Genomic DNA, 27,821 nt, shown 5'->3' with positions numbered 1-27,821 from the left:
AATAGCTTGTATACTAAGGAGAGCAAGCTGATCAGCCTGTAATACCTCAAGTCCTTGTCATCTTCTTTCTTATGTATTAAGGTGATGTTAGCATTTTTCCAAGACTCTGGTACTCTTCCCGTCAGGATACACCCCGTAAACAGGGTCGCTAGTTTTTTTAACACAATCTGTCGTCCATCTTTCAGCAGATATGATGTTACCTGATATTTACGAGCAGCTCTGCCTTCTTGCATGCTCTCCAAGGCTTTTCTGACTTCTTCTATAATAATTGGTCGGGCGTCATCTGGGTTACTGCTAGTTCTTATATTAGGATCATGGCTGTGGTGACTACTGTGCAGATCTCTGTAAAACTGCTCGGCAAATTTTACTATTTTACACATATTGGTAGTTACTTTGCCTTCCTTGTCCCTTAGTGCATACATTTGGTTTTCGTTACTCTTAATTTTCTCTTCACTGCATTGACGCTTCCTCCGCTAGCGTGTTCAATTCTCTCTATGTTATACCTTCTTACAACGAATACCTTACGCCTGTTAATCAACTTTGAATGCTCTACTAACTCTATTTTGTCTGTTGTAATTGAGGCTGTCATGCTTTGACGATTCTTAATGAGATTATTCGTTTCCTGGGACAGCTTTCCAGTGTCCTGTCTAACTACAGTACCTCCAACTTCTACTGCACTCCGTAATGCTATTCGTAAAATTAAAATTCATGTCCTCAACGCGAAGGTTATTTTCCTCGATAAGAGCCGAGTAACTGTTCTTAAGCGAGACTATGAATTCCTGTACTTTCCCTCTCTGTGCTAGCTCATCGATTGGCTTTTTGCGTATCAGTTTTTGTCGTTCCTTTTTCAAGTCTAGGCGAATTCAAGACCGTACTATTCACGGTCACTGCATTCTACTTTCCCGAGCACTTCTACATTCTGCACAATGTCAGGTTGTGCAGTCATTATAAAGTCTATTTTGTTCTTATTTTTGTCATTAGGGCTCCTCCGTGTGTACTTACGGTTCCCTTGCTTTCGGTAGAAGGTATTCAAAATCCGTAAATTACTGCGTTCTGCGAATTCTACTAGAAGTTCCCCTTTGTAATTTTTTGTACCGATGCCATAATTTCCTACTACCTCGTCTCCAGCCTGTTTCCTCCCTACTTTTGCATTGAAGTCTTTCATCAGTATAGTACACTGTTTTTTACCTTACTCATTGCTGATTACACGTCTTCATAGAAGATTTCAACTGACGCGTCATCATGGATGGACGTAGGCGCATAAGCCTGCATCACTTTCATCTTGTATCTCTTATTGAGTTTCATTACAATACCTACCACTCTTTCTTCAATGCTCTAGTATTCTTCTATGTTGCCAGCTATGTTTCTGTGGGTAAAGAACCCCACTCGCAGTTTTCTTCTGTCAGCCAAGCCCCGATAGCAAAGGACGTGCCCGTTATATAGCACTGTATAGGCCTCATTTGTCCTAACCTCACTGAGCCCTATTACATTACGTCTATTACCCTCTAGCTCCTTGAATGGCACAGCTAGACTTGCCTTACTAGATAAGGTTCTAGCGTTAAACTTTGCCAAAATCAAGTTACAATGGCGGCCTGTCCGGGTCGAGAGATTCTTAGCACCCTCTGCTGCGGTGCAGATCTGACCACCGCCATGGTCAGTTGCTTCGCAGCTGCTGGGCACTGAGGGCCGTTAATTAAGGCGAGGTAACCGCTGGTAATTATTGATCCCAGAACGGATTTCAAAAAAAAAGGCAAGCGGGTCAGGGGCGAAAGAAAGTTAAGAGGGCAGAAGAAAGAGGAAATTTGTGGGTATCAAGTGGCAGCAGCAACCACAGGACTGAGTTGACTGGCGGAATGTGGGAGAGACCTTCGTACAGCAGTGGGCGTAGTCAGGCTTATGATGATGTTGATGATGTTGATGATTATGGTGAAAAATTTATGTAACTAGGACTGCTTTTGTCTGGCCTTCAATTATTCACTAATATTTTATCGCTGATATTTAGGATTTGTGTGAGAATGAACTCTATTGAGTATATAGGCGATAATGTAAATGAAGTGATCTGCAAAGTGTGGACAAAGAAGTTGTGTGCAAGTAGTAAATGTCCTAAGCCTGAAAACGAATTTATGTGTGAGTGAAAAGTCAGAGAGTTTATTGTCAAGCGAGATTACCCTGTATAAGCATTGGAATGAAGAATGGCTGCCACACCATGCTTACTATATTTACGGTGACAGATATTTAGTTTTTTTTCAACTTGGAAATTGTAAACAACCACGCAGTAATAAGAAAGATAGGAAGAACGATGGCAGAGAGGGGGCATACATACAAAAAATTTGCTTGCGTACTAGCCAGACAGACAGTCACCCGCTGAAGAAGTGACCGAATTAGTCTAGAAACGTAAGGCCAGTTTTTAACACTTCTATTTTAAAGCCATGAACTAAACTTGAGCAGAAAGTTTGGTTTATCATACTGCTAAGAAATATACCATTCCACGACACAAGGTCACTACAAATAAATGTTCTATTTAAGTGTTAATAAATCATAAAAATTAAAATATGCAGATATGTACTACGGTAAACATTTTATAAAGTGATAAAATCATTAGTATTGAATCCGGTGAAACTAGATTGTGTTAACGTAATACCATCAATGAGGGCATTTTGAAGAAAATGTCCTGCCTGTGCCGACGTCAGCCTCGAATACTGTGAGCAAAATATCCCGCTTTCTTCATGAGATGGTAACTGAGGAAGATGCCAATTTCAAATAAAGAAAGTTGGTTCGAGTGGAAATCAAACCCAGGTCATTTAGGTGAAAAACAGGTGTTCAGCCGTAGAGCCACGCCCATGCTTTGCGCTGTTTTGAAGTGGAGGAGGAATAAATGTTTATTTCACGAATTGATAAGTTACCTGTACGCGTGTAATGATCTGTAGCAGAAGCGCAGTTTTGCCAGGCGTCCAGGCATAGTAATTGCGCAATGCGTCACAAATTGCTCAGACGGAATTATTCCTAATTTATTACGAAACGAAAGCATGCGACGAGGAGGGCAGTTAAAAGGTGTTAGAACATTCCAAGTATCCCTGGCGCCTTAGTACATCGAATAGCACAGAAGGGTGCGGCTGAGTAAGACCTCATACGTAAAAGAAATATGTCTGCTTCATAAAGGTTAGAACTGCAGGCATAAGGAAAATATTGCCGTCATCTTACGTCACTGTGCATACCCTAACTGCAGTTTTCGTAGTGTTGTCTCCCTACAAAAGTTGTGGGTATACATCATAATTACCTAATGGTGTCCCCGCGGACGCATATTGAATAATAATCCTTGCTTTTGATAATCGGCCAAGTAGCCTTGCGCGTTCTCATAGGCGCATAGCGGGTACTTGTCCATTTCACTTGTAGTAGACATTACAGAATAGCTTGAAGTAGCCTTGAACATGCTCACAGAAGTTCCTTTTGTTGTAGCATAGTTGGCCTGTCCACCGAAAATTGAAGGCACGCTAGTGATCTAGAAGACTATGTGAACGGTGCCAAGTTATTCTATCGCGTTCTAATCTTGAACGCAACTTGCCGAAATATTATTCCATGTCATGAGAAACATCTGTGTTACGTGACGTCTAATACTGGTGTCAGTATACATCTATAAACCTTTAGGAGTTATGTATTAGGCATAAACTTCTATAAGGTACTGAATACTAATAAGGCGTTCACCTTTGATGCGTATGACCCAGAGCATAGACTCGGTTTCCCTAAGACGCTTGCCGGTTAAGGTCACACTCTTATGTTATTATTGTTTTTTTTTCCATGAAGGTAACGTTTTCTGTCCCAATGCCGGAACCTAAAGAACTGGGTGCGAATACGCAAGACATCACTCCAGATTGAATATTATGAATTCACTGGTTTTCTTTAAGCGGAAGCGAATATGAGGCCTGATATGTTTCGTTTAACGGCGACACCTGACATACTGTGTTCCGGTGTGATAAAACAAATTCTCTTAACTATATGCTATTCCAGAGAACCTCTACCACTGGCCACGGCTGCTAAGCGGTCCTTCCAGGCTTTTAGGAGCCATCTACGAGAATCCTATGGTTGAAATGACAAAAAAGGCTGCAGAAATTATCATGTACCGGAGGAAGAACCCGCAGGTCTGTATGTTTATAGATTCTACTAGGTATGTGATGCTTGTTTGGGAGTGAGTATATTTTTTACAGCGAAAGCAATTGTGATATCACAGTGCGGGTCTTGCGCGGTGCCGTAGTTGTCCGATGCCAGTAGAAAGAAAAAAATGCAGTAAATAAAAAAATCATTATGACCATAATAAAATCGGAACCATTGTCTCCTGCGCACCGTGGTTATGAACGGCGAAAACACAAAACACACACAAACACGTGACACAGATAAAAAACCACACGCATGGGCGCCTGTGCCCTGTGTGTGTGTTTTTTTTGCACCATTCACTACTATAAACTAATATCAACTCGCCCAACTGTCAGTGCTAATAAACCTGCGTGCCAGCCCAGTATTCTACCACTGAGCCATGTCGATGCTTGGGACTCTGAAAATTAGCTTTAGGCAGCCTTAATGTCGGGAAAGAATCGCATTAATTTGAATAATAAAGTGTTTTAGAACAGCAAAGGAAAAGCCTGGAGTCACACAATGCAAATTGTGTAATGAATGGGTGGTTCAATGCTCCAACACGTTACAAAAGCTTGTTACTTCAGGAATAATTATTCATCGTCGTCAGCGACTCCATAAAAACTTGCACAAAATTCCTGACAAGTGTACAGCAGATAACCCGCTTTTACAAAGAATGACGAACGACAGCATAGTGAATGGTGGCCTACTACACAAAAATCATGAATATATATGAAGTTGGTACCTACCAGAGTGCCTGAAGCAATTACCCAAAGAGTATTAAGAAAAGATTCTGAAAGGCTGCTCTTCAAGATTTCGCTGTGACTGTGCTGCGCGCAGGCCTCGCGTTTTAGGAGCGAAGCTCCTTAAGGCGTGGGCTGAGCGTCCCGTCGTAATCATATGTAGCCACCTCTCGCTAGTTCTTGAATCGGCCGTAGAGGGTGGTACTTATACATATGACGAAATTCATATACGCTAAATATGGAAATAGTACGATAGTAGAGGACATTACTTGTAGTATGACAAATATCAAAAATAACAGTACGTCCCTGGAAAGAATGATGATGAGTGGGGCGAAGCGTACATCGTTCCGTCCGTGCATCCATTCGTCAGACCATCTGCTTGCACGTTCATCCGTGCGTCCATTCATTCGTGCATCCGTTCATACGTCCATGCGTCCATCCATTCGTCCATCCTCTCATGCGCCCATCTGTGCATATGTCCACCCGTCCCTGTGTTCGTTCATCCGTCCGCCCATCCGTGCGTCCATTCTTCCATCCGTCCATCCATCCGTCCTCTTATGCATTCATCCGTGCGTCCATTTGTGCGTCCGTCTGTCTGTACCTACGTGAGTCTATGCGTCAGTCCGTCTGTCCATGCGTGCGTCCCTGCGTTCGTGTGAGAAACGAAGAAGGGGACCCGGACCCGATCGTCTGGCTACATCGAAGGTTAAGGGAACCACTGAGCAAGCCAGTGCCTAGACTCGCGCTCGTGCCAGCCGCCCCTTCTTTCTTTTTGGGGGCGAAGCTCCTTGTTAAGAAAAAGTTAATTTACAGCATGTACAGAACACAAAGGCTTCATAACATTCCAGTAACAGGGCACATACACTTCGGCACATCTATATTTCACGACTAACATCACTACGTTACAGTGAAGACATTTGCTCTAATATACATGATTATGTTGGCATACATGTACACAAAACTTCAATGTGATATAACGATTCAAGGGTATAACGATACAATAGATCCAAATGAAACACAATTTGTAACAAATGAAATCATATATAACAACTCAACGGGCGCTGCTTAGCACCAAGTTGGTCGAAAAATGAGTTGTATCCTTTCGTGTTCCACCTTGACGAAAGGGCACTACCAATGCCGCAGAAACTCTTGCTCCCCGAGGAAGAAAAGCTCTTCGGAGAGGAACGCGAGGATCTCTCGTCTCATTCTCCACAGTATCGGCCACAAGGCACGCCGGCGGCAATTGGCAGCTACGGACTCGCATCAGTTTCTCCAAAGGCTGAACAGCCCCGCAACTATTAAGAGAGCGGAGAAGCGGCTACGTGGAAATCGGCCGTTGGACAAGAAAGTTAGCACACCCTGTCCCCGAAAACCAGCGTTAACCGCACGCCAAAAAAGGCGGGAAACCACACATTCAAACGTCGCATGTCGATTGGTCTCTACCATGACGCAGTTGGGGCAAGTGGAAGTGCGAGCTACCTGCCATCGCTGCAACCGATCTCGCGTGGGGAGCAAGCCCCAGCCCAACCTCCAGACAAAGTCTCTGAGATGCCCTGGCAACACTGCGGCAGTTATTGGTTTCCAAGCGTGGTTCAATACAGATTGACGATGCTGGGGCACCAAGGGCCGTAGAAGGGCGGCCATTTTGTCCACCACTTTAGAATCGGCCACCTCTATCTCTGGGCACGTAGCTTCCAAACGTCCGTGAAATGCCAGAAGGGCTCGATACAAAGATGGTAATTCAGTTGATTGGGGACCTTTGTTTATTTGGCTATCCGGCAAGAAGACACGTAGTGATGGCCCCAGATGGTAGCGAGCCAGTGTCTGAGCGGGCATGTCATCATTGCTTAGTATTCGCAATAGAGTGCGGAGGCACAATGTAGAAGCCGCGACGGAAACGTCAGGGAATGCAAAACCGCCTTGATCTCGCGGTTGAGCTAACGCTGGACGTGATAACAATTCTATGCCACCAGACCAAAAAAATGAACTGATGCAGCTTTGCACTTTCCTGCAGACGTGGAACGGTGGTTTAACAGAATGGCAAAGGTACCAAAATTTTCCTAAGTACACCGTTTGAGTTAAGTATCGGCGTTCCAAGAGGGGGAATTCGAAGTGCCTGGCTGCTTTGATATCATTTAGAAGAGTTTGTACAACGGATGACCAGATGCTATCCTGTATACCAAATACAGTGAAAGTAACTCCGAGTATTGAAATCTCAGGAGACCACTGTAAAGGCGACGTGATGTTGATACGACCGCTGGGGTTGCCAATGAAAAAATACTGGCTTTTAGAAAAGTTTAACTTTGCACCGGAGATAATACCGAAATCATGGAATGTATCAAGAGCATGCTGCAGCGACTGTTCATTTTGTACATATAGAGTGATATCATCTGCATATGCAGCGACCTTTACTGGAGTGTTACCGGGTAGAGGTAAGCCACGAATCTGCGGATGATGTTCAACGGCCCTTAAGAAGCGCTCTAATGCAAGGATAAATAACACTGGGGAGAGGGGACACCCTTGACGAACCCCGGACCCCTCGCGTGACTCTAAATGCGTGACTCTCACGGGAATCTAAATAAAGGGTACTTTTTAAATTAGTGTACATAGCGTTGATAAGGTCAATGAACTTATCCGGGAATCTGTATGCATGTAAAACATTTAGTATGTAGCCATGTTCTATGAAATCAAAAGCTTTTTCTTGATCTAATGAAACCAACAGTCCTTGCGCACATCGGCTAATGGTGTATTGAATGATGTCACGCGTTAACCACGTATGGGTGTGTATTTCTCGGCCCGGAACAGAACAGACCTAGTGGGGAGTGATTAATGTTGCAAGAAATGGACTGATTCGGCGCACCAAAATGTTAGCCCAGAGCTTGTAATCTACATTGAGCAGCGTAATAGGGCGCCAATCTTCTGGTCGCGTGGACATTGGGTCTTTCTTGGGAACTAGTGTTATACGGCCTTTGTAGAAAGAAGTTGGAAGTGTAATATCTTGGAAACACTTGCGAATGACGCGTGACATAGTTGGACCAATGATAGGCCCGAACTGTACATAAAACTCTGCAGGGAGTCCGTCAGGCCCTGGGGCCGATCCCTTTTTCATTGCGTCTAATGCGCCTTTGATTTCGTCATCGGATGGCGGTGATAGGAGGACGTCATTTGACATGTTGGAATCATGAGGTAAATCTGTTGACAGAAGATGCGAAGAAACGGATCCTGGGTAACAAACATTAGCACCAGATTTAGCTATTGACTCAAAGTGTTGAGTGAATTCCTGAAAGTCGCGCGTACCCGCAGCAGCTGGGGTGATAGAGTTCAGCGAGTGGGCGGGCGAGCCTGGTGGACAAAGCAGAGCTCTGCGTGCATACCTTAGCACCTCAGGGTGCGAACAGGGTGCACGTCTACAGCGCCAAGCTGCAGCCGAGAGTGAAGAAGTGCGCATTATACGCTGGTACCGTTCAACGAGCTCCTCTTGCCGTGCCCGCGTTACAGTAGAAGGACTGGGATCTCGATTGGCAATGCGTATCTTCTGGATTAACAATGACGCATCTTTCGACATACGGGTGCAAAGTGCGAAGCTCCTTATAGCGTGGCTTGGGCGTCCCTCGTAGTACGCAACCACCAGTGGCACATACCCGAAATAGATATAACATTTGACCTCCAAGGTGGTGGCGGTGAGATATTTCTTCTGTGCGTTGTTTAACAATAGAAAATAGTGCTCAATGTACATGCCAATGGCTGCTAATGGAGAATGAGAGACAGGAGCATTCGGCTTTTAGTCAACGCGCACGCTGCGATCCCCGTTAGCAGCCATTGGCATGTACATTGAGCACTATCGGACAAGAAAGGGTTGCTACATTATACTCGCTGGGTGTAACCTCCTTAGTTTTAGAAAGGTTAGCGAGCGTTGAGCCGCAGGGCCATGAATACAATGAACTAGTATATACCATGAATGAATTCGAGGTGGTTAAAGGGGGGAAGCAGATACGATGATGATGATGATAAAACATTTATTATAAAAGAGAGATACGGGGCCAAAGCATGACCCCGCTACATGGTCGGCGTCCTTAGTCCGGGACACCGCATGACGAGGCCCCTACTCGCGCCCGTCTCACCAGAGCCCGTTGAGACTCTAGTGATGAGCAGTTGAGGAGGGCAGTCTCCCGTGCCTCTCGGGAAGGGGTAGGGGAAGGGGGTAGGTGGGGATTTTTCGGACATGCCCATGCCATGTGGAAGATATCACACGTCTCCCCACAGTGTGGGCACCGCCCATCTGTGTTGGCATCGAAATGTTTTAGGATTGCAGGACAGAGTAGAGTACCTGTCTGCAGGCGCCTTAGAGTTCTCTCTTCCGCCTTACTCAGCCCTTTTGCAGGAGCCGGGTAAAGGCGGTGAGTGTCGCGATAATATGTCAGAATTTCTTTGAACCGCAGCAGCGGTGTATTGGCCTCCGAGTCATAAGAGCCAAGGTGAGGAGCCCGGTGGGTAAGCGCTCGGGCGGCCGCGTCAGCGGCCTCATTTCCTCGTAAGCCCTGATGGCTAGGAGCCCATACGATGCGTTTCGGGGCTGGATCAGCGAGAGCCCGTTTTAGAATTTGGCTGGCTAGGGGGGATATCTCTCCTACCAAGTAATGAGCACATGCTTTCCGGGAGTCCGTGATAACTTTCGAGTTGGGGTCCACAGCAGCAAGCGCTATCGCAACTTCCTCAGCGAGCTCTGGATTTTGTGCTCGGAACGAGAGCCCATTGACATGCTTTTTCCAGTGAACTACACAGGCTGTGTAAAATCCCGTGGGCGAAGGCCCTGATATATCTACGGAGAATACAACAGGTCGGGAGCCGTGTTGCCTCTGAAGCGTCCGAGCCCGCGCCTGTCTTCTGCAAGCAGATACGAAGCGTAAGCCGTAAGAAATTAAAAGCTGAATCCTCCTGTCTCTCATTTCACATTAGCAGCCACCGACATGTACATTGAGCATTATCTGACAGGAAAAGGTTGCTACGTTATACTCGCTGGGCGTAACCTACTTGGTTTTAGAAAGGTTTAGCGAGCATTGGGCCGCAGTGTCATGAATACAGTGAACTAGTATATACCATAAACTCAAGGTGGTGGATGGTGGAAAGTAGACCCGAAGCGCAAGCCGTAAGAAAGTGTGCGTGTGCCACCTCTCGTTTAGTCATTGGAATGTCCACTGAATGGCGGTGCTTCTATATGGGGAATATATGATAAAAAGATGCGAGATAGTGGGACTTGGAGTGTTGAATAGATGGACGAACGGACACACAGACAGTTGCAAGGATGGAAGCATGAACGAACGCAGGAGTGGACGCATGAACGAGCGCAGGGACGGGCGTACGAACAGACGCATGGACGGTCACACAGACGGACGCATGGACAGACGAAAGCTTCGCCCCCCTCTCCATCATTTACTCCGTGGATATGCTGCCATTTTTTATTTCCAACACTTTCCCGCAGCTGACAAACTCACGGCAACGTTCTGGTGCACAGCGGTGAAAGTTGAGGCGCACATTGAAGAGAAAGATGCGAATGATACTAGAGAGAGAGAGAGAGAGAGAGAGAGAGAAAACTTTATTTGCGCATAGCACGGAGCATTCCAAATGGTCGGGCCTCTATTCCAGGGCTCCGCTGGCCCTAGCCATCATCTCTACCCGTTGGACCAGCCAGCGCTGATCAACAATGGCCGAGCTGGACAGCAGCGCCTCCCATTGTTCCTTTGTGTTGTTCATGTTGTGGTGTTCTTCATTGTGATGCGTACACTCCCACGTGATGTGAAACAGAGTTGGTGTGGCCCCACACCACGGATATATATCTTTATATGCTGTGGTGTAGAATACATGCAGCCTGTGTAAGTTCGTGTATGTGTTTGTTTGGATTCTGCGTAATGCCACCGATTCTATTGCTGTGAGTTTCTTATGCGGTGCTGGATACACTTTTCTATTGTCACTGTAATACTGAAGAATTGTACCAAAGTTAGGGTCTAGGGGCGTTGGATCCTCTATTGCAGTGTGCAAGGAAGCTCGGTAATTTGTGAAGCCTCGAGCCGCCTCCTCCGCAAACTGGTTCCCGGTGACACCCTCGTGCCCTGGCACCCAGATAATGGTTTGGGTGTATTCAATTGCGAAGTCCTTATAAGCTTTGGTTAGAATTTGGAAGGCCTTCATACATATTCTACCTTTTTCGTAATTTCTACACGCAGCCTTCGAATCTGTGATTATTGTCATTGGGGCTTTTCGCTCCCTGCCCTCCTTGATTGCCAGCGCGATCGCTATCTCCTCCGCTTCTGTGATAGAGGCTTGGGCTATGGAGGCACAACTTGTGATGTTTCCTTTTCGGTCTGTGACCACGGCCACCATGTTCTTTGCATTTGCCTGATATGGTGCAGCGTCAGAAAATCTCGCCGTATTCAAATATTTTGTCTTTTTATCTATGTAAGCAGCTCTTGCTTTACGTCTTCCAGCATGTAAAACTGGGTCCATGTTCTTCGGTAGGGGGCATATTTTGTGCCAGGCTCTGACTGAGCACGACATTTTCTTATCTCTTCCATGTGCCTGTACTTGTTCACCGAGGCCGATCCTCTGAAGAAGTTTTCGGCCGGTTGGCGTCTGTAGCAGGCGGTTAATCTGGGTGGTTACTTGTGCCTCAGCCAACTCATCAAATGTATTGTGAAGTCTGAGCGCTAATAGCTTCGCAGTTGAAGTGCTTTGTGGTAGTCGCAGAGCCGCTTTATACGCCAATGCTGATGCTGATGCTGATGACCTCTGATGGATGGCGCTTACCCACAAAGGGGGATGGGCCAAGAACCGGGCAGCAGGATACTTAAATGAAACTAAAATGAAAATGAAGCCAATCTGAAAAAGTAGCTTAAAATAATACTACCAAAAGTCAAAAATTTTTGCTGAGCAAGCGGTCAAACCATCTTTTGTTTTTGAAAGACATAACTACGAATTATAAACTAAAGATCTGGAAAGGTAGGGGTTCACTAGCATGGTAATCATTTAGTTGCGTTGATGTAATCAAACACAGCAGAGCATACATCTCTGTGGCACTAACCGAATGAAGTTCCGCCAAGTGATAAAATTACTGGTAGATTTACTTGTATTCCTAGCTTTTGTAATGGGGCTACTAAAAATATTTTTCTCTGATAAGAATAACGATGACAGAATAAAAAGAAATGTTCAATTGTTTCAATTTCGTTGCCCCAAATGCATAGCGGTGACGCCTTGAGCCGAGCTTTATTAAGGTAATAATTTAGTTGTGGAAATGCACCGCGCAATCTGGTATAAGTGACCTTTAACTGGCGAGATACACACAACTGTTTATTCCAGCAATAGCTCAAATGCTCGAAATCTTTGAATTTATCCAAATTACCTTTTCCCCATTGCAGGCAAGCATTTCGGAACCTTAGCGCGGTTACGTAAGCCGTATCTGGCAAAACTGGGATGGTGGGCCCACCCATTGATACTGCTGCTAAAGAGTCCGCCATTTCGTTCAAATGTAATCCGCGGTGGCCTGGCACCCATAGCAAATGCAGTTTTTTTTACGTTTTTCGGTACTAAATGCCGAAACGTATTCATCAGCTCTGAATTTGCTGCCGCAGAAAGTGCATTACAAACTGATAACGAATCTGTAATGATAACTGCTAATGATTCGCTTGAGGGCAATTCGCGTAGGGCAAGAACAATGGCCAATAATTCTGCTATGAATACCGGCGTATAATCTTGGAGTCGAATCGAAAAGGACCAGTCCAAAAAAGGAGAGAAGATGCCAACCCCAGTCTTTTCTTTTGACACAGATGCATCAGTCGCTATGATATTGCTTATCTCTAGGTGAGCTAGATAATCTGCTAACTGGTCATTTAAATACCTATATGCCAATTGTTTCGCGTTATGAGGAAATATATCATCGAATTGTATGCTAAGTATTGACTTTAGGTTGTGTATTGGACCAATATGCCTAATTTTTACATTCAGTTGCTTTAGTAGCGCTTGTGCAAATACTATTTGCGGGGTGTGTAGTCGCGACCAATGGGTTTCGAAAAATAAAGTCGGTTCTTGAATGAAAGCGTAAAATGAGAGTCTTTGGTTTGAACTGTATATCTTTAAGAATGCTTGCACAGTAAGAATTTTAAACCTATTTAGCAGAGAAAGTAGGCCAGCTTCCATATACAACACGTTATTTGCAACAATATTTGGTAGACCCAGACACAAACGCAACGCTTCTCTTTCCAGAAGTATTAGGGGTCTCATTTTATAAGCTGCGCTGCCAGAAAATAATACACATCCGAATTCCATGATGGGCCGCACATAAAGTTTATATATCATTATTAGCACATCTCTTCTTAAACCCGCTTTATGGTTTGGAAGCTTCCGTAGCCACCCCATGGCCCATGTTGCCTTGGAGTACACATCATCATGTGACTTCTCCAATTTAATGTGTCATTATATATGATGCCCAAATATTTATGGGAATTCGCCTGCGGAATGAGCTCATTACTGTACATTAACGAGATGTTGATAGGCTGTAGAAAAGAGAATGCAAGAAGCACACTTTTTTTACGTTCAGGGTCATATGAATATTTTTAAGCCATCTTTCTATCATATTGAGATAATTTAGTAGACTCTGGTGTAATGATTGGAGGTCGGTATTACTTGCAAAGAAAGCAATATCGTCTGCGTACACATATAAGTGAATATCCTTAGTTGACGGAATGGAGCTTAGGAAAATGTCAAATAAAACTGGCGACAGGACAGCCCGCTGTGATACGCCACGTGTCTGCTTATATCTATTCAATGAGTACCCATCTTTAAAGCAGTAATATTCTCTCCCTCTTAAAAACTCCGACACCCACGCAGTGATGTAGTTGGGAAAGTGGTGATATTCCATCTGTTTTAATAAAATTGAATGCTCAACCCTATCGTACGCTTTAGCCAAATCTAGAGTAACTAAAGCACGGTATTGGCGCTGACGCCGAGCCAGTTGTATTCGGCTCTCTAAATCAACATGCGCACGCCATATTGAGCAACCGGATCAAAAACCAATTTGACTGGGGTTTAATATTGCGTTAATATTATTATATTTTATTACCTGGGCATTCAAACCTTTTTCAATTAGCTTAACCAGATTTGACGTGAGTGATATCGGCCTTACATTGTCCAAGGCGAATCCTTTTTCCTGCTTTTTATGAAGTGGAATCACTTTAGACAGCTTCCATTCCGAAGGTATCCAAGCTTTTGTCAAAGAAAAATTCACCAGATTAAGTACTTCAGTTGGAGAAATCTTGAATATTACTTTTATAATTGCATTTGTTACCGCGTCTGGTCCAGGTGCCGAAGGAGATAAGTGCCTTATTATCTCTGCCAGCTCATTTAAAGTAACCTCCTCGAAATTCTCGCCTGCCATTGGGTTCACAATGTGCAGTGGTATAATTAACATAAATCTATCTTGGAGCCCTTTCGCATTATTTTTTACTAAATCAGAGAGCTCACGGAAAGAACAGAAGAGTCAATATTTTCAGCGGGTGGTAACATCTTTTGAGATCTTAAAAATCAGAAGACCACTTTTTGTTTTTAGCCCTAGAAAGATACTCATGTCGTTTCACATTATAACCATCTTTTGCTGTACTTACTGTGCGTTTGAAGTCTGCTGCTGCGAATTTGTAATCACACCAATTTTTCGGAGATTGGTTGACCAGCAGTTGTTTCCATGCAATTTTCCGTTTTCTATAGCTCCTCATGCACTCTTCAGTCCACCATGGACTAAAAGAACCTCTTGTGGCCGAGTCTAATTTAAACGTTGCGTCTTTTACTGATCTTTTTAACACTGCACACAGCCTCATAGCCCTAATGTCACCTTGTATGTCCTTGCGGTGATCAAAAGTAGCCCTCAAGTCTTTTTCTAAGTTTCTATAGTTGAGGATTGAGCGGGTCTTTTCGGCGACATGTATTCTTGGAAAGTTCAGTACAAAACTAATAGGCAAGTGGTCACTGTTAGTAGCACAGTCTAAAGTTTGCCACGAGCATCTATTTAGAGATGAGCTTGAAAATGTCAAGTCAATTACAGATTTAGAGAGACCTCGGACAAAAGTAGCAGATTGCGAATTTAAACAAGATAAATTCTTGTGAATAGCCCATTCCCACAAGCGTTTTCCGCTTAAGTCTGTTTTAAAACGCCAGGCCACATGATGTGAATTGAAGTCTCCAGTGATTAATATATCCTTTCTGCAGGCAGAGAACATATCGTCTAGACTTCGTGTGTCTTGCACCCCGGCTGGGAAATACGCATTTACAAACGACAAGGAAGAAACGTCTGGTAATATTATGTCTATTATCAAAATATCACCATCTGGAGTCACACAACGATAAGAGATCGTAGCTTTGTGACTAAACTCAGTTGCTATCAAGACAGCAAGCCCACCACCTCTGTTAGGTCGGTCCAATCGAAAGAGCCGATAATTTTGTAGGCAAAACGTCTGGCTAATTGAAAGCCAGGTTTCTTGCAGTGATATAATATCCGGGGAAAGTTGTGAAGAAAGGTATGATAGGTCTGTGGCTGCGGAAATTATAGATCTGCAATTCCACTGTAATATGGTTAGTGAACCTATTTTGATGACAGAACCGTCGCAGAAACTGCTTGGTCCAAAATGTCCTTTTGCAAAAAGTCTTTCTTAGACATGTTCTCAAATATTTCTTTTTTGGATAAATACTTTTTAGATTTCGAATTATGCGAAGAGTTTTTTGATTGGGGAGATCGGGTTTGCTTCAGAGCCTTATGAGAGTCTATATCCATATCTGCACATGCTTCCAAATGATCTGTAAGATCACCGTCTTCCGTTGTTTTGGAAGTCCTTGCCTCAGGAGAAACCGCTCGCTGACGTGTTGTCGCACTTTCTATTTCCGTACGCTGCGATACCAATGATGTCTGAGGAGCCCAATCGTTCGTAGGTTCTACACCTAGAATTTGAGATAGTTGATTGGAAACCAATTGTGCCAAGCTTTCAAAAAGGTTGTTTGCGAGGCGTTCCATTGCCTTTTCCATAGCCTTCTCTAAGGCCTCTGCGATAGATGTTGCGAGAGATGCATCCATGGCGGTGGTATTACGTGCTGCAACACCTGCATATCCTTTGGACCTCTCCTGCATATCTGCAACCGCTACTCTCCGAGAGCGTCTCTTGCGTTCTACAATATCCAACATGGCAAGCTCCCTTTCTTTTGCTGCACAGTCTGCGGAGTCTGCAGGGTGCGCCCCATTACATAAGCAGCACCTGTCTTTTTCAGAGCTGCACTTGCGGCTGTCATGATTTTCACCCCACTGACGGCATCTAAGAACTGATCGGTACCCTCTGACGCTATGTTCATATCGCCAACATTTCGAACGCTGCAGGGGTTTGGGGGAAAGTGGCTCTACCTTATAGATCAGTGGCCATGCCTTAATTTCCGAAGGTCGGACTGTTCCTAAAAAGGTCACTATCACCGATTCAGTTGGGAATTTTATGTTGTCAATTGTACGGGTGCACCTATACACTGAAATTACACTCGCCACCGAAAACAAATCGAGCACTTCTGCAGGTGTCCGGCTTGTGTCTACATGCGGACTAATCCTTTCGAGCATGCGAGGTGTGCCGGAATAAATGGGCTTACCGGATGCGCTGCGAATTCGGAACATTGCAGGAGCTCACGAATGCATTCCTGATCTGCGGAACAGCACAGGATGCCTCCGCGACCAAACTGGCGGACGTCAGTGATGTTTTGGAGATGCGAAGTGGCTTTTCGAAGCTCCACTTTAATTGCATTTGGGTTCTTCATCAGAATACTGCCCCCATCTGTAGGTACCAGCGCCACAGAGACACTTCTCGCTACATTGCGTAACAAATAGTGTATCGGCCAATCCTTGGCGGGAGTGGAAGCTAACCAAGGGGAGTGACCTTGGCCGGGGGAAGAAAATGACATCAAGATTGAATGACTCACTTCAGCTGAGAAAGGCCAATACAGTTACCGGAAAATAACGAACTCTCAAAGAACAATAAGGATACTGCCGCCCGATCCTGAGCCCGGGCAGCTTCTTCACAGTCGAGCCTCACAGTCGAAAGCCCCTCGGAGCTATGACCGTGACACCCAGCGTCTCTTCTCACAGCTGCAGGTGCTTTATACGCCATCCTTATTATTTTGTCTGCTTTTTCTTTCTCCTCTCTAATCATGTTGTGGTAGGGTAGCGAGTATGTTAGTCTGCAGATGACTAAGCTCTTTACAAAACGAAGCACGTCTTGTTCTTTCAGTCCAGCACGATTGTTCATTATTCGAACTATCATACGAACAATTTGTTGAGCTGTTCGTTTAAGCATATTCAGTGTGTAGAGACATCGCTGATTGGACTGTAACCACATCCCTAACATTCGAACGGTTGTTTTCTCTGGAATAATATTGCCGTCTAGCTTGACCTCAAGGCGGAGGCTCAGGTCTGTTCTTTGTTTTTTACTCTTGGTGAACCGAATGAGTTCCGATTTGTCTGCTGAGCACTGAAGTCCCCTTTCTTTAGTGTAATCTTCGATGGTTTTAGCTACCAGTTGAAGCCTCTGTTCTTTTTCTGCCAAGCTGCCCTTGGTTGTTCAGATAGTGATGTCATCCGCATAGAAGTAGTGTCGGATGTCGGGAATATCTTCCAGTTTTTTGGCTACACCAATCATGGCTATGTTGAAAAGCATAGGCGAGATCACAGCGCCTTGTGGTGTGCCTTTGCTCGATGGGTGGAAGACATTGGATTCGTCTTCTCCTAATCTGATAACAGCGGTTCTTTTAGTAAGGAAGTTCTGTACGTATTTGTACGTCCTTTGACCGCAGTTTGTCGCTGCTAGTCCATCTATAATGGCCTTATGGCTTACGTTGTCGAAAGCGCCTTTTATGTCGATGACCATGACAATGTTTTCTCCTGCTTTTGGAACTTTTGTTAGTACTTCCTCCTTTGAAAGCAGAAGGATGTCCTGTGTCGAAAGGTTCGAGCGGAAACCAAACATGGTGTTTGGCAACAAGTTATTTTGTTCAAGGTGCCGTTGAAGTCTGGTATTTATTATTCTCTCAAACACTTTGCCTAAGCACGAGGTAAGAGAGGTTGGCCTGAGGTTTTCTATTGCCAATTTCTTTCCTGGTTTGGGTATCATAATTATTACAGCATGCTTCCAATGCTGAGGTATAGTGCCATTCACCCAGTGTTTGTTAATGAAGTTTAGAAGCGCTGTTATGGCTTCGTCATTCATGTTGCGATTCATGGCATTGGTGATTTGATCCACCCCAGGCGCTGTGTTGCGTTTCATGCTGACGATTGCCACTCTGACCTCGGCATGCGTGAAAGGTGCATCCAGTTCTGAGTTTGGGAGTCCAGTGTATTTAGCCTGGTATGGGGCTTTGATGGCTCGGGCGCTGAAACACTTAAAACAGATGTCTTGAAGGAGGTCATCTCGTGTGCCTGGATATGTGTGCAATAATTTTTCTAGAGATTTTTGTCCTTCGCGTTTAGTTTTCAGAGGGTCAATCATGGCTCTTAGGATATTCCATGTCTTTGCTGTTCCTGGGGTTCTATTTAGTGAATCGCAGAATTGTACCCAGTTGGCGGTCGCGAGTTGATTAGCGTACTGTTCAGTTCGCTGCGTTATTTCTTCAATTTTCGCTTTGAGTTTCTTATTTCGCTTTTGCCTTTTCCATCTTTTAGTGAGGTTTCTTCTTGCTTCCCACAGGTGGAGAAGATGAGCGTCTACTTCAGGGGTATCATCTGTTCTGGCGACGGTTTTGGTGTGCATTTACTTTTCATTTCGAATTACTTTGCACCACTCGTCCAAGTCGTCTATGGCGGTCACGTGCGCTTTTAGCGCTTTTATATATGCATGCCAGTCTGTAATTCTGTCTGTGCGATGTGTTTGCGGATTCGGCCGGTGCGGATTGTGGTGCTTAGTATGTAATGATCACTGCCCAGGTTTTCAAGGGTGTTGTACCAGTCAACGCTGTGGCAGTTTTGTACTATCATCAAGTCTTAGCTCATATAGGACTTAGCTCAGATATACTAAATTGGATAGCCGCGTATTTGCAGAACCGTCATCAAAAAGTACGTGTAGATGATTGCACATCTAGTTCATTGAAAGTACTGTCTGGTGTTCCACAGGGGTCTGTGCTGGGTCCTTTGTTGTTTTTAATTTTTATAAATGATATTTCTGCAGTTGTCGAAAGCCCGGTTAAAATCAAACTTTTTGCAGACGATTGTTTAATTTACGCTCCTGTAACTAACGAAAACGACCAAATCAAAATTAATCGCTGTCTGCAAGCCTTGCATATTTGGTGCGCCCAGTGGGGGATGGAAATTAACTTTTCAAAGACTACGTTCACCCATATAACCAAGAAAAATCCGTACTCGCATATGACAATAAAATCGGAAATAGCCTTCTGACCAGAACACACAGCTTTAAATACCTGGGGGTGACTATTACCAGCAATTTGGGGTGGCACACTCATGTTGAGAAGGTGTGTTCAAAGGCCTACAGGAAGTTGTTTTATTTGTGGAAAAAACTCGAACATGCCCCTAGAAATGTCAAATTACTTTCATATACGACATTTGTTCGCCCTATTTAGGAGTATGCGTCTTCTGTATGGAGTCCTCATCAGCAGTCACTGAGAGATAAAATAGAAAAAATTCAAAGGCTAGCAGTGCGCTTCATTTGCTCGCGGTACCGGAGGACAGAATCAGTCACAAATTTGTTAAAATCAGGTGTGCTAGAATCCCTGCAAGTGCGCCGCGAAAAGCAAAGGTTAAAACTCCTGTTTCAAAAAGATAAGAGGCGAAATGAAAATAAATAAAGACACATACATACAACCTGCACCCAAACAAGGAGCTTGGTTGAACCATACTCACCCAATAAGGGCTTTTTGAGCGCGTCTGGATGGCTTTAAAATTTTTTTTTTCCGTATAGTATAGAAGTGTGGAATAGACTTCCAGAGTACGCTGTTACTAGCGCAAATGTCAAAGCATTTGAGTGTTCGCTAGAATTGTACTACCGGCAACATGAAACGAATGTCTGTTTTGTCATTGTGTATTGTTTTTGTTTTGTGTTTATATTCCTTCCTGTAAGGACCTTCAAGTCGGAGTTACAGTATTAATAAATAATAAATAAAAAATAAATAATAAAGTCCGGACTTGTGTTCATGGATACGCTGTTTCCTATCCTCGTTGGTGTTGCAGCGTCAGTTAACAGAGTCATTTCCAGTTTCTCTATTTGTCGTGCGATATTCTTGCCTTTGGTGTCTTGCATCTTATATCCCCAGCTTGCATGCCTGGCATTAAAGTCCCCAACTATGAATAATGGATTCCCTTTCGCCAGTTTTGCTGTCTTTTGAAAGAGCCTTCGAACGTTGCTCTCTTTTGTCTTGGGGGACTATAGATATTAGGTATGAAGGCGCTCTTTCCATGGCTCCCTTTGTTGGTGATTTCTGTTACGATATGCGGAATATCCGCATCTTCTATGGGCTGATGACATATTGCCGTAATTGAGTTATCGACTAATGTAGCAACTTTCCATTCTGCGTCCCCGGTACTATAAGTTTCGTAGCCCCGTAATTTTGGTTGTGTTCCGGCTTCCTGGACTGCTATGAAAGCAGGTGGTTTTTGTTGCGACGCCACCAACTGCAACAGTTGCCCTCTTTTCCGCCGGAAACCACGGCAGTTCCACTGCCATATTTCGCACTTTTCTGACCGCTGCGTTTGATGATCAGCCATTATGCGTCTCCTGGTTCATGACCGATAATCCGGGCCTGTTGTAAATTTTCTCAGCTTTTTCCCTGATGTTGATGCCTGTGGCATGCTTTCGCAAGACTTTCGTGAATTCGACGTGTTGTGCCTAGATTCTCTTGTCCAGAATCTCGAGCTTTCTATCTACATTTATCATTACTTGCTCTATAACTGTCGGTATAACTACCTTTATTGTTTCTTTCAGCATCGACAACGTAATCATTGGGTCGCCTCTTGCATTCGGTTGCGTCTGCAATTTCTGGACACTCTGGGCGGGTATAGAGTTTTGTTGCGGGTGCTGCGTTTGTTGCTTTTTTAGTTCCCTATTTTCGCGTTCTAGGTCCCCTATTCTCACCCGCATTATCTCTAAGTCACGTTCTAAGCGCGTGAGTTGTGGTGCTTGGTGTGAGTGTAGGGAGGATTTTGCTGCCCAGCTCGCCTGGTTCTTTGCTTCCTTTTTCTGCGCCTTCTTGCCCTTGTGCTGTTGTTGCTTTGCTTGGGCCTGCTTGTGGCCACCATTCCTGGAGTTGGAGCAGTCTCGAGAGCCGGACCTGTATCGGGATGTAGATCGAGACCTGGATCGGGAACTGGAACGGGCCCCGCCTCGTGGTGCAGAGTCCTCGCGGTCCGTGCTGAACCAGCGTCTCTTGAGTATGCAAGCGGTTTGTGGTGTGCTGTGTTGGTGCGACAGCATCGACCGGCCCTTTTGAGGGACGCGTTTGAGTTTTTTGGTGCACTCCGATGCCGCCGTGGGATGGCGTCCATCGCACAGGGCACATTCCGGATCGCAAGTGTGGTCCTCAGGTAGCCCTCTTAGGCGACAGTTGCTGCACGCCTTTGTCATTGGTATGGGAAAAACATCTGGCCTATGTTCCTGGCTCTTGCAGAGTTTACAGTACTGCCGTGTGGGTTGATAAGGCACGCACGGCATTTCGCCACTGTAATAATATACGAAGCGTGGCAGTATTGGTCCATCGAGCGTGATCACTGCAGTTTGTGACTGTCCGAGCATGCGGGCTTGAACAATTGTCACTCCTTGAGTCATCATCATCATCATCATCGTCATTTATTTTTCCCCTAAAGGCCCCTCTCGGGGTATTACATAAGGGGGGGGGAGGTTACATAAAGAGTTACAAAGCATATCGGATCACAATACTGAAACATAACACATAGAAATGCAGACTTATTTAAAAGCACAAAGAAGTTACAATTAGAATCAGGCATATAAAGGCGAAAAGGAAGAACAGTGTAAAAGAATTTTACAGCGTAAGATGATCAGTGACCAACTGCTTAAACGCAATAGGGTTTCGCTCAACGACAACCCAGTCTGGTAAAGTGTTCCATTCTGCAATGGCTGTTAGCCAAAAAGATTGATTAAAAGAAGACGTAGAACCGAGCAAACGCTGGACGCTGCGCGAGTTAAAAAGGCGACGAGATGTACGGCTTGGCGGGATAAAGAGTTTACCGTGAAGATGTGGGAAGTTATAGTAAAGCCTATGGAAGAAGCACAGCCCTGCAATCTTCCGACGGAACGACAATGACTCGAGTCCCAATGATGACTTTATGGCACTGATGCTTTCATCACGGCCGTACCTAGAAGAGACGAATCTGGCCGCACGGTGCTGTATAGATTCTTAAGTGTTAATGAGGTATGCTTGATGAGGGCTCCAAATAGCTGAGGCATATTCAAGCTTACTTCGTATAAATGTTTCATAAGCCAGTTTTACGTGGATGAGGGGACACAAGGAAAGGGAACGTTTGATGTAACCAAGTGATTTAGTAGTGTCGTAGATTTAGTAGCGCACTCGGAGATGGCTCAGGAGTTCAGCTTCTGGCGTTTCGCGTTCTAATCCGTGTACCACTCCTTTTAAGTATCCAGCAGGAGTGGATATGTAGGTGTTTATGGGATAGTTAGTGCCATTGAGCTCCAGTGTCTTTATCTTCAAAATCTTTTTTGCTACATCTTCGTACGGAGTGCTTGAAATAATTATGTTTGATCCGTTGCGAAGGCGAAGCAGAAACTTGTGGCTGTTACAGGCCTTCTGGTCACCGCTCGCATGTTCTATCGCTCGCGCAACCTGGTATGCTTTCAGTTCTTTCACAACTAACCCTGGTCTGGGCCGCATGATTATCTTCATATCGTTTTTGGGCAGCGGCGCCGCGCACGTTCGTCGTCGGCCCCTTTCAGATGCTCTACCGCGTCGCTATTCTGCAAGCGTTCTAGCGCCAGAGCAGTTGCTCTCAGTTACGCCTCGAGCAACGCTGTCATCACTCGCTGCGCGTTCTTGTTTCCTGATGCGTTTTCGCTGTCGCAATAACATTGTTACCTGCTACTGACCGTTTTTGGCTTCGTCGTCGCGTTCCTCCGCAGAGTCTTTTTCCTTGTTCTCGGCGTCGCTAGGAGATTCCCCTTGTAGCAACTCGTCAGGCGAAAAAAAATCTTCGTTGGAGTCCACCGCAGAGCTCACTTGGGTTTCGATGTCTTGGTCATCTATGTCCATAAGTGCCTGGGCTAGTTCGTTGGGGTTCGGGCAGGTGCAGCGCGACGCCTGGGCCGAGAGCTGGCTGCCTGGACTCCGCGTTCCGCTTCGCCGCGAGGCTTAGCGTGGCGGGTTGGCATGCTCTGCCGAAGATCTTCACATCTTAGAGGGAACCGGGATCGCTTGTACAAAAAGGTATGTCAGCGTGTACCTGACGTCTTCCTGCACAATTCCCGTAGTTTCACTGGTAGTCACATGATTTTAACCGCTGCTAGGTACGGTGATTGACGGAGCCGATGTTAACGCGTGTGCACTCCTCGGCGCCACCTGGCGGTCAACGATACTAAGGGTGGGATTGTTAGATGATGACGATCCAAGGCTTTGGGGAGGCGGTGATGCTTTGGGAGGTGGTGGCTTGACTTATGGGGGAACTCGTCCAATCTCGCTGCGATGCTACCTCGTGAAACAGAGCCGTCTCGGTCGATTTGGAAGGTGTCGGAGACTCGTCCACACGCACTGGTGTTGGCCGCGGAGTGCCGTAGTCTGTCTGGGTGTCGTGAAAGATCAGGTCCGTCAATCTGATGTCTTTGTTTGCAAGACTCTGAGCAATTGTAGTGTACTTGGAGCTATCGCTGCCCAGGTGCATCCAATTGGAGCTCGCAGGCGCCTTCGATCTGCATGAAGACTGCGAAGTCGATGACGATTCTTCTTTTTCCTCGCTCGACGGGGATGACAACGATGCCGAAGCTTCCTGGTTCTGTTGGCCAGTGAGCTCGCTAAGGACGGGGATCTCGGCTGCGTTCGTAAGCAGTGACGATTTGTTCACGTCCTCTGTGGCTGGTGGGGGATTGTTGGTGTCTGTCCTAGCATCGCGAACGATGGCGCACATCAACCTGACGTTTTCGGGTGTGTGAGTCTGACGCATGCCGGTGTTTCTGGAGACATCGCTGCAGGAGTCTGCAGACGACTGGTCGATCACGGTGTATCCCGCTTCGCGAGAGTCCTCGTCTCCACCGGTTTCCTGCCTGAAGTGCGTGGTGTAGTGATAGAGCTGTGCGGTGTGGCACTCGTACATCTATCGCAGGTCTCTGGCGTCAGGCGCAATCTTCTTGTGAGGTTCGGTGGCGTCGTAGACGGTAATGGGGTCCATGAACCTGATTAAGTGTGGTTCGTAGTAGCGCTACCGCTCACACTCCTGATCGTTGACTTCCTTGGACTTCAGGGGAGACAAACTTGAGACCCTACCACCAGGACCAGGTCTCAGGCGCATGTAGGACGAGAAGTCGCGCATGTAGGACGAGAAGTAGATTTTAGATACTCCCGAAGATTCATAAACAAGGCAACCCGGGCCGTCTAATATACTCCGGTATAAACTTCACAACCGAGAACTTGTCACGCTATAATGATTTCGTTATGAAAAATATTCCCAGGACATTTCGATCATTCGTCAAAGACACCAACAATTTTCTTCAAGACACATTAGGTCTTAACATTCTTCGCAATGCAATACTTGTAACACTGAACGTCGAATCACTTTATACTAACAAACCTCATGCCGATAGAATTGATGCAGTACTTAAGGCATACGAGGATTCTTGCCTCGAGAAAGCAATCGATAAAAAAGCCTTACAGTTTCTATTGAAGCTTATCCCAGAACTATATTACTTTCAATTTATTAATTGCCATTACATTCAGATAGGAGGCACGTCAATGGGAACCCGTAAAGGCCCAAATTTTGCTAAAAGTTTCATGGGCGTTCGAGAGAATAATTATCTCTCAAGCACTAACCTGCACATTTGTTTTATATGCGGTTTATAGATTATATTATCTTAATTTGTATACATGGGGAGGACACGCTCTCAAAATTTATAGATGAATTCGATCATTTTCATACATCGATCATGCTTTCGCGATGATATTAAAAAAATTTTGTTAACTTTCTGGATGTCACTGTCACGCTTTCCGAAGGAAAATTGCTCACAAAATTATACCACAAACCTCTTAATAAAAAACCAGCATCTCCATTTCCGGAGCAGTCATGTCCGGCATTGTAAGACAGGTATACATTATAGTCAGACTCACCGTTTTTAGTGATTGTGTTCCGACCGCGAAGATTACCTATCTAACGGCGAGCAACTTAAAAGCTCTCTCATTAAACGACGGTAGCCGGCTGGCTTGGTCGATGACACTATAGACCGAGCAGACCGTTTGAATGGAGCCGACATTCTTAGCGGAAACCATTTGCCTGAACAACGTGCTGGCACTAATCTCGTATGGACTTAATCGGCATCAGTGTCAAAGGTTCTTTCTATACCCAAACGCCACCACAACATCCTTTCCCAAAGTGAGCATCTGAAAAGTATCTTTCCTGAAACACCTCGCGTAGTTTAGCGACGCTCGAAGAATCGCCACGATATGCTAATATCGTCAAAATTAAACTGACCCACAACATCTGATTGTGCACTTTGCAACAAACTACGCTGCAAAGCTGCCTGCATATGCAAACCACCCAAGAAGCCGTTAGTACATCATCAAACTTCACCCTTAAAATTCGCACCTCCTTTTATTGCGATGGCTTTAACGTTATATACATGCTCGAGTGCGCTGTTTTCCAAGAACAGTATATTGGCCATACAGAAACATCGTTCTAAGTACGCTTCAACCACCATAGATCACATACCAATACGCTACTTAACCTCCCGTTCCCAAAACATATTCGCTTACGAGGGCACTCTTTCGGGAAAATTGGGATCACTATACTTGAGTCGGGCTTTCATTCTCACCACAATAGGGAAATCCGCGAATCATACCTCATCTACAAATTATACACCGTGCCATCAGGTATAAACAAAAGTACAGGCACGCTTTCTAGCGTGCCCGCTAAGCATTATCAGCCTCAACTTATGGTCCGTGGTCTCATCGGTTAAGCTGGTCGGATACTGTATCTAATGCCTCTGTTATTGTGTATATTTGTCTATCCAAGGTTTACAGTTACTTGCGTTGATTAATCGCTAACGCTATACCGAATGTGAATGCGAGATTGTATTTCAACGCGCGCGTGCAATAAAATCATCAACTACTTATCTTATTCATATCACCATGACTGAGCTGTGTATGTGATGCACAATCTGACTTTAATGTCAGGCGGTGTTTCGGTATTTTGATATTCATGCTTTCATTGTAGTTTTATCTCTATCTATCTGCGGTTCTTACAGAGTTGTGCTGATTGCGCGAAGAAGTGATTTCTGTTCTTTACTGTTTTCTATATACGTTTATGTTTTTGCATGATATTTAACTATACCGTCATGAACACTTCACGCCATGAATCGTCTAATCGCTGATTTACGTCGCCGATCTGTATTATTCTATGTGAATTGTATTTTTAGAAAAACGAGTTGAGATGTGCTTGTTACTTTGACAGAATCTCGTCCAACAGTCGAAACGTCAGCAAATATACCGTGCAATACGAACCTGCATCGTCGTCGTACTCTTTTCTCTTTTGAAACACACACACACACAAATATGTATATATATATATATATATATATATATATATATATATAATATACAAATATATATATATATATATATATATATATATATATATATATATATATATATATATATGACATCCAACAGACAATAATGCCAAGGAATGTATAGGGGAAGTTATTAGAACAAATGTATTGTAAAGAAAATTGGGTGTAGGAATGACCAGCCGTGAGCAGAAATCGAACCTACGACCTTCGAATAACGCGTAATAACGCCTAATGTAATCGAGTCACTTCAATTTTCTTGGCGCCAATTCTGCTCTGATTGATTGCTCCGCTGGTGTGCTCCGCCTTGAAATGCCAAAAATCAGTGCCGCCCCGTACCAACATACATGCCGATTACGATGCAGCGACTTTGTTCGCCTGCCGTCCAAAACTGGGACGTACGTCGATTTTCTGTGCTCACCAGCTGTGCCCGACGGTGACTATTACGCTACGCCTCTCACCGACGTACTCCTTGCGCACAATGTTGCAGTGCCCTATACGGTGCTCAGCTTCACAGATAACAAAACTTGTCTTCCTCTTGTAAATTTCGGCTACATGAATCATGTGCTTCCACAAGGCATTTCCGTAGCCCACCTGTGTCCGTTGCTCGATTCACGAATTCAAGTGCTTGCCTTAGACACCCTTGTTTCACCGCAGCGCACATCACTCGCAACACATTCGGGCAGCCGTCAAATTTAGACATGATCGCCACTGATCTTCCGCCTCCGCAAGTTGAAGCCCTACAACATCTTCTCGAGGCCTACCAGGATATTTTCGATTTTGGCGACCGACCTCTTGGGCAGACGTCCTTCGTCCAGCATCGCATACACACAGGTGATGCCAACCCTGTTCACCGCCGTCCATACGTGTGTCTGCTTTTGAGCGGAGCGTAATTCAGAAGGAGGTGAACAAGATGCTAGCGAAGGACATTATTGAACCATCCTCCAGTCCCTGGGCATCCCCGGTGGCAAGGACGGATCGTGGCGATTTTGTGTGGACTATCGCCACCTTAACAACATCACCAAAAAAGACGCATACCCTCTGCGCCGCATTGACGACGACGCCCTTGATTGCCTCCATGGTGCCACCTACTTTTCTTCCATCGATCTTCGTTCTGGTTACTGGCAGATTGCCGTGGACCCCATGGACC

The 27,821-nt window shown here is 45.0% G+C and overlaps 1 protein-coding gene across 1 annotated transcript in view; it reads left to right on the top strand.

Moving 5' to 3' along the window:
• The window catches only part of LOC119179089 (cytochrome P450 3A43), a 111,231-nt gene that overhangs the window by 56,206 nt on the left and 27,204 nt on the right, over nucleotides 1–27,821 (top strand). The window contains exon 7 of the mRNA XM_075869613.1: nucleotides 4,006–4,136. Coding sequence (XP_075725728.1) covers nucleotides 4,006–4,136 — 131 coding nt within the window. The remainder of the gene's footprint in view (nucleotides 1–4,005; nucleotides 4,137–27,821) is intronic.

The sequence above is a fragment of the Rhipicephalus microplus genome, chromosome 7 (assembly GCF_043290135.1).
Source record: "Rhipicephalus microplus isolate Deutch F79 chromosome 7, USDA_Rmic, whole genome shotgun sequence".
Classification (NCBI taxonomy): Eukaryota; Metazoa; Arthropoda; class Arachnida; order Ixodida; family Ixodidae; genus Rhipicephalus; species Rhipicephalus microplus.
The sequence above is the reverse complement of the archived record's forward strand: the minus strand, read 5'-3'. Positions and strand labels throughout refer to the sequence as shown.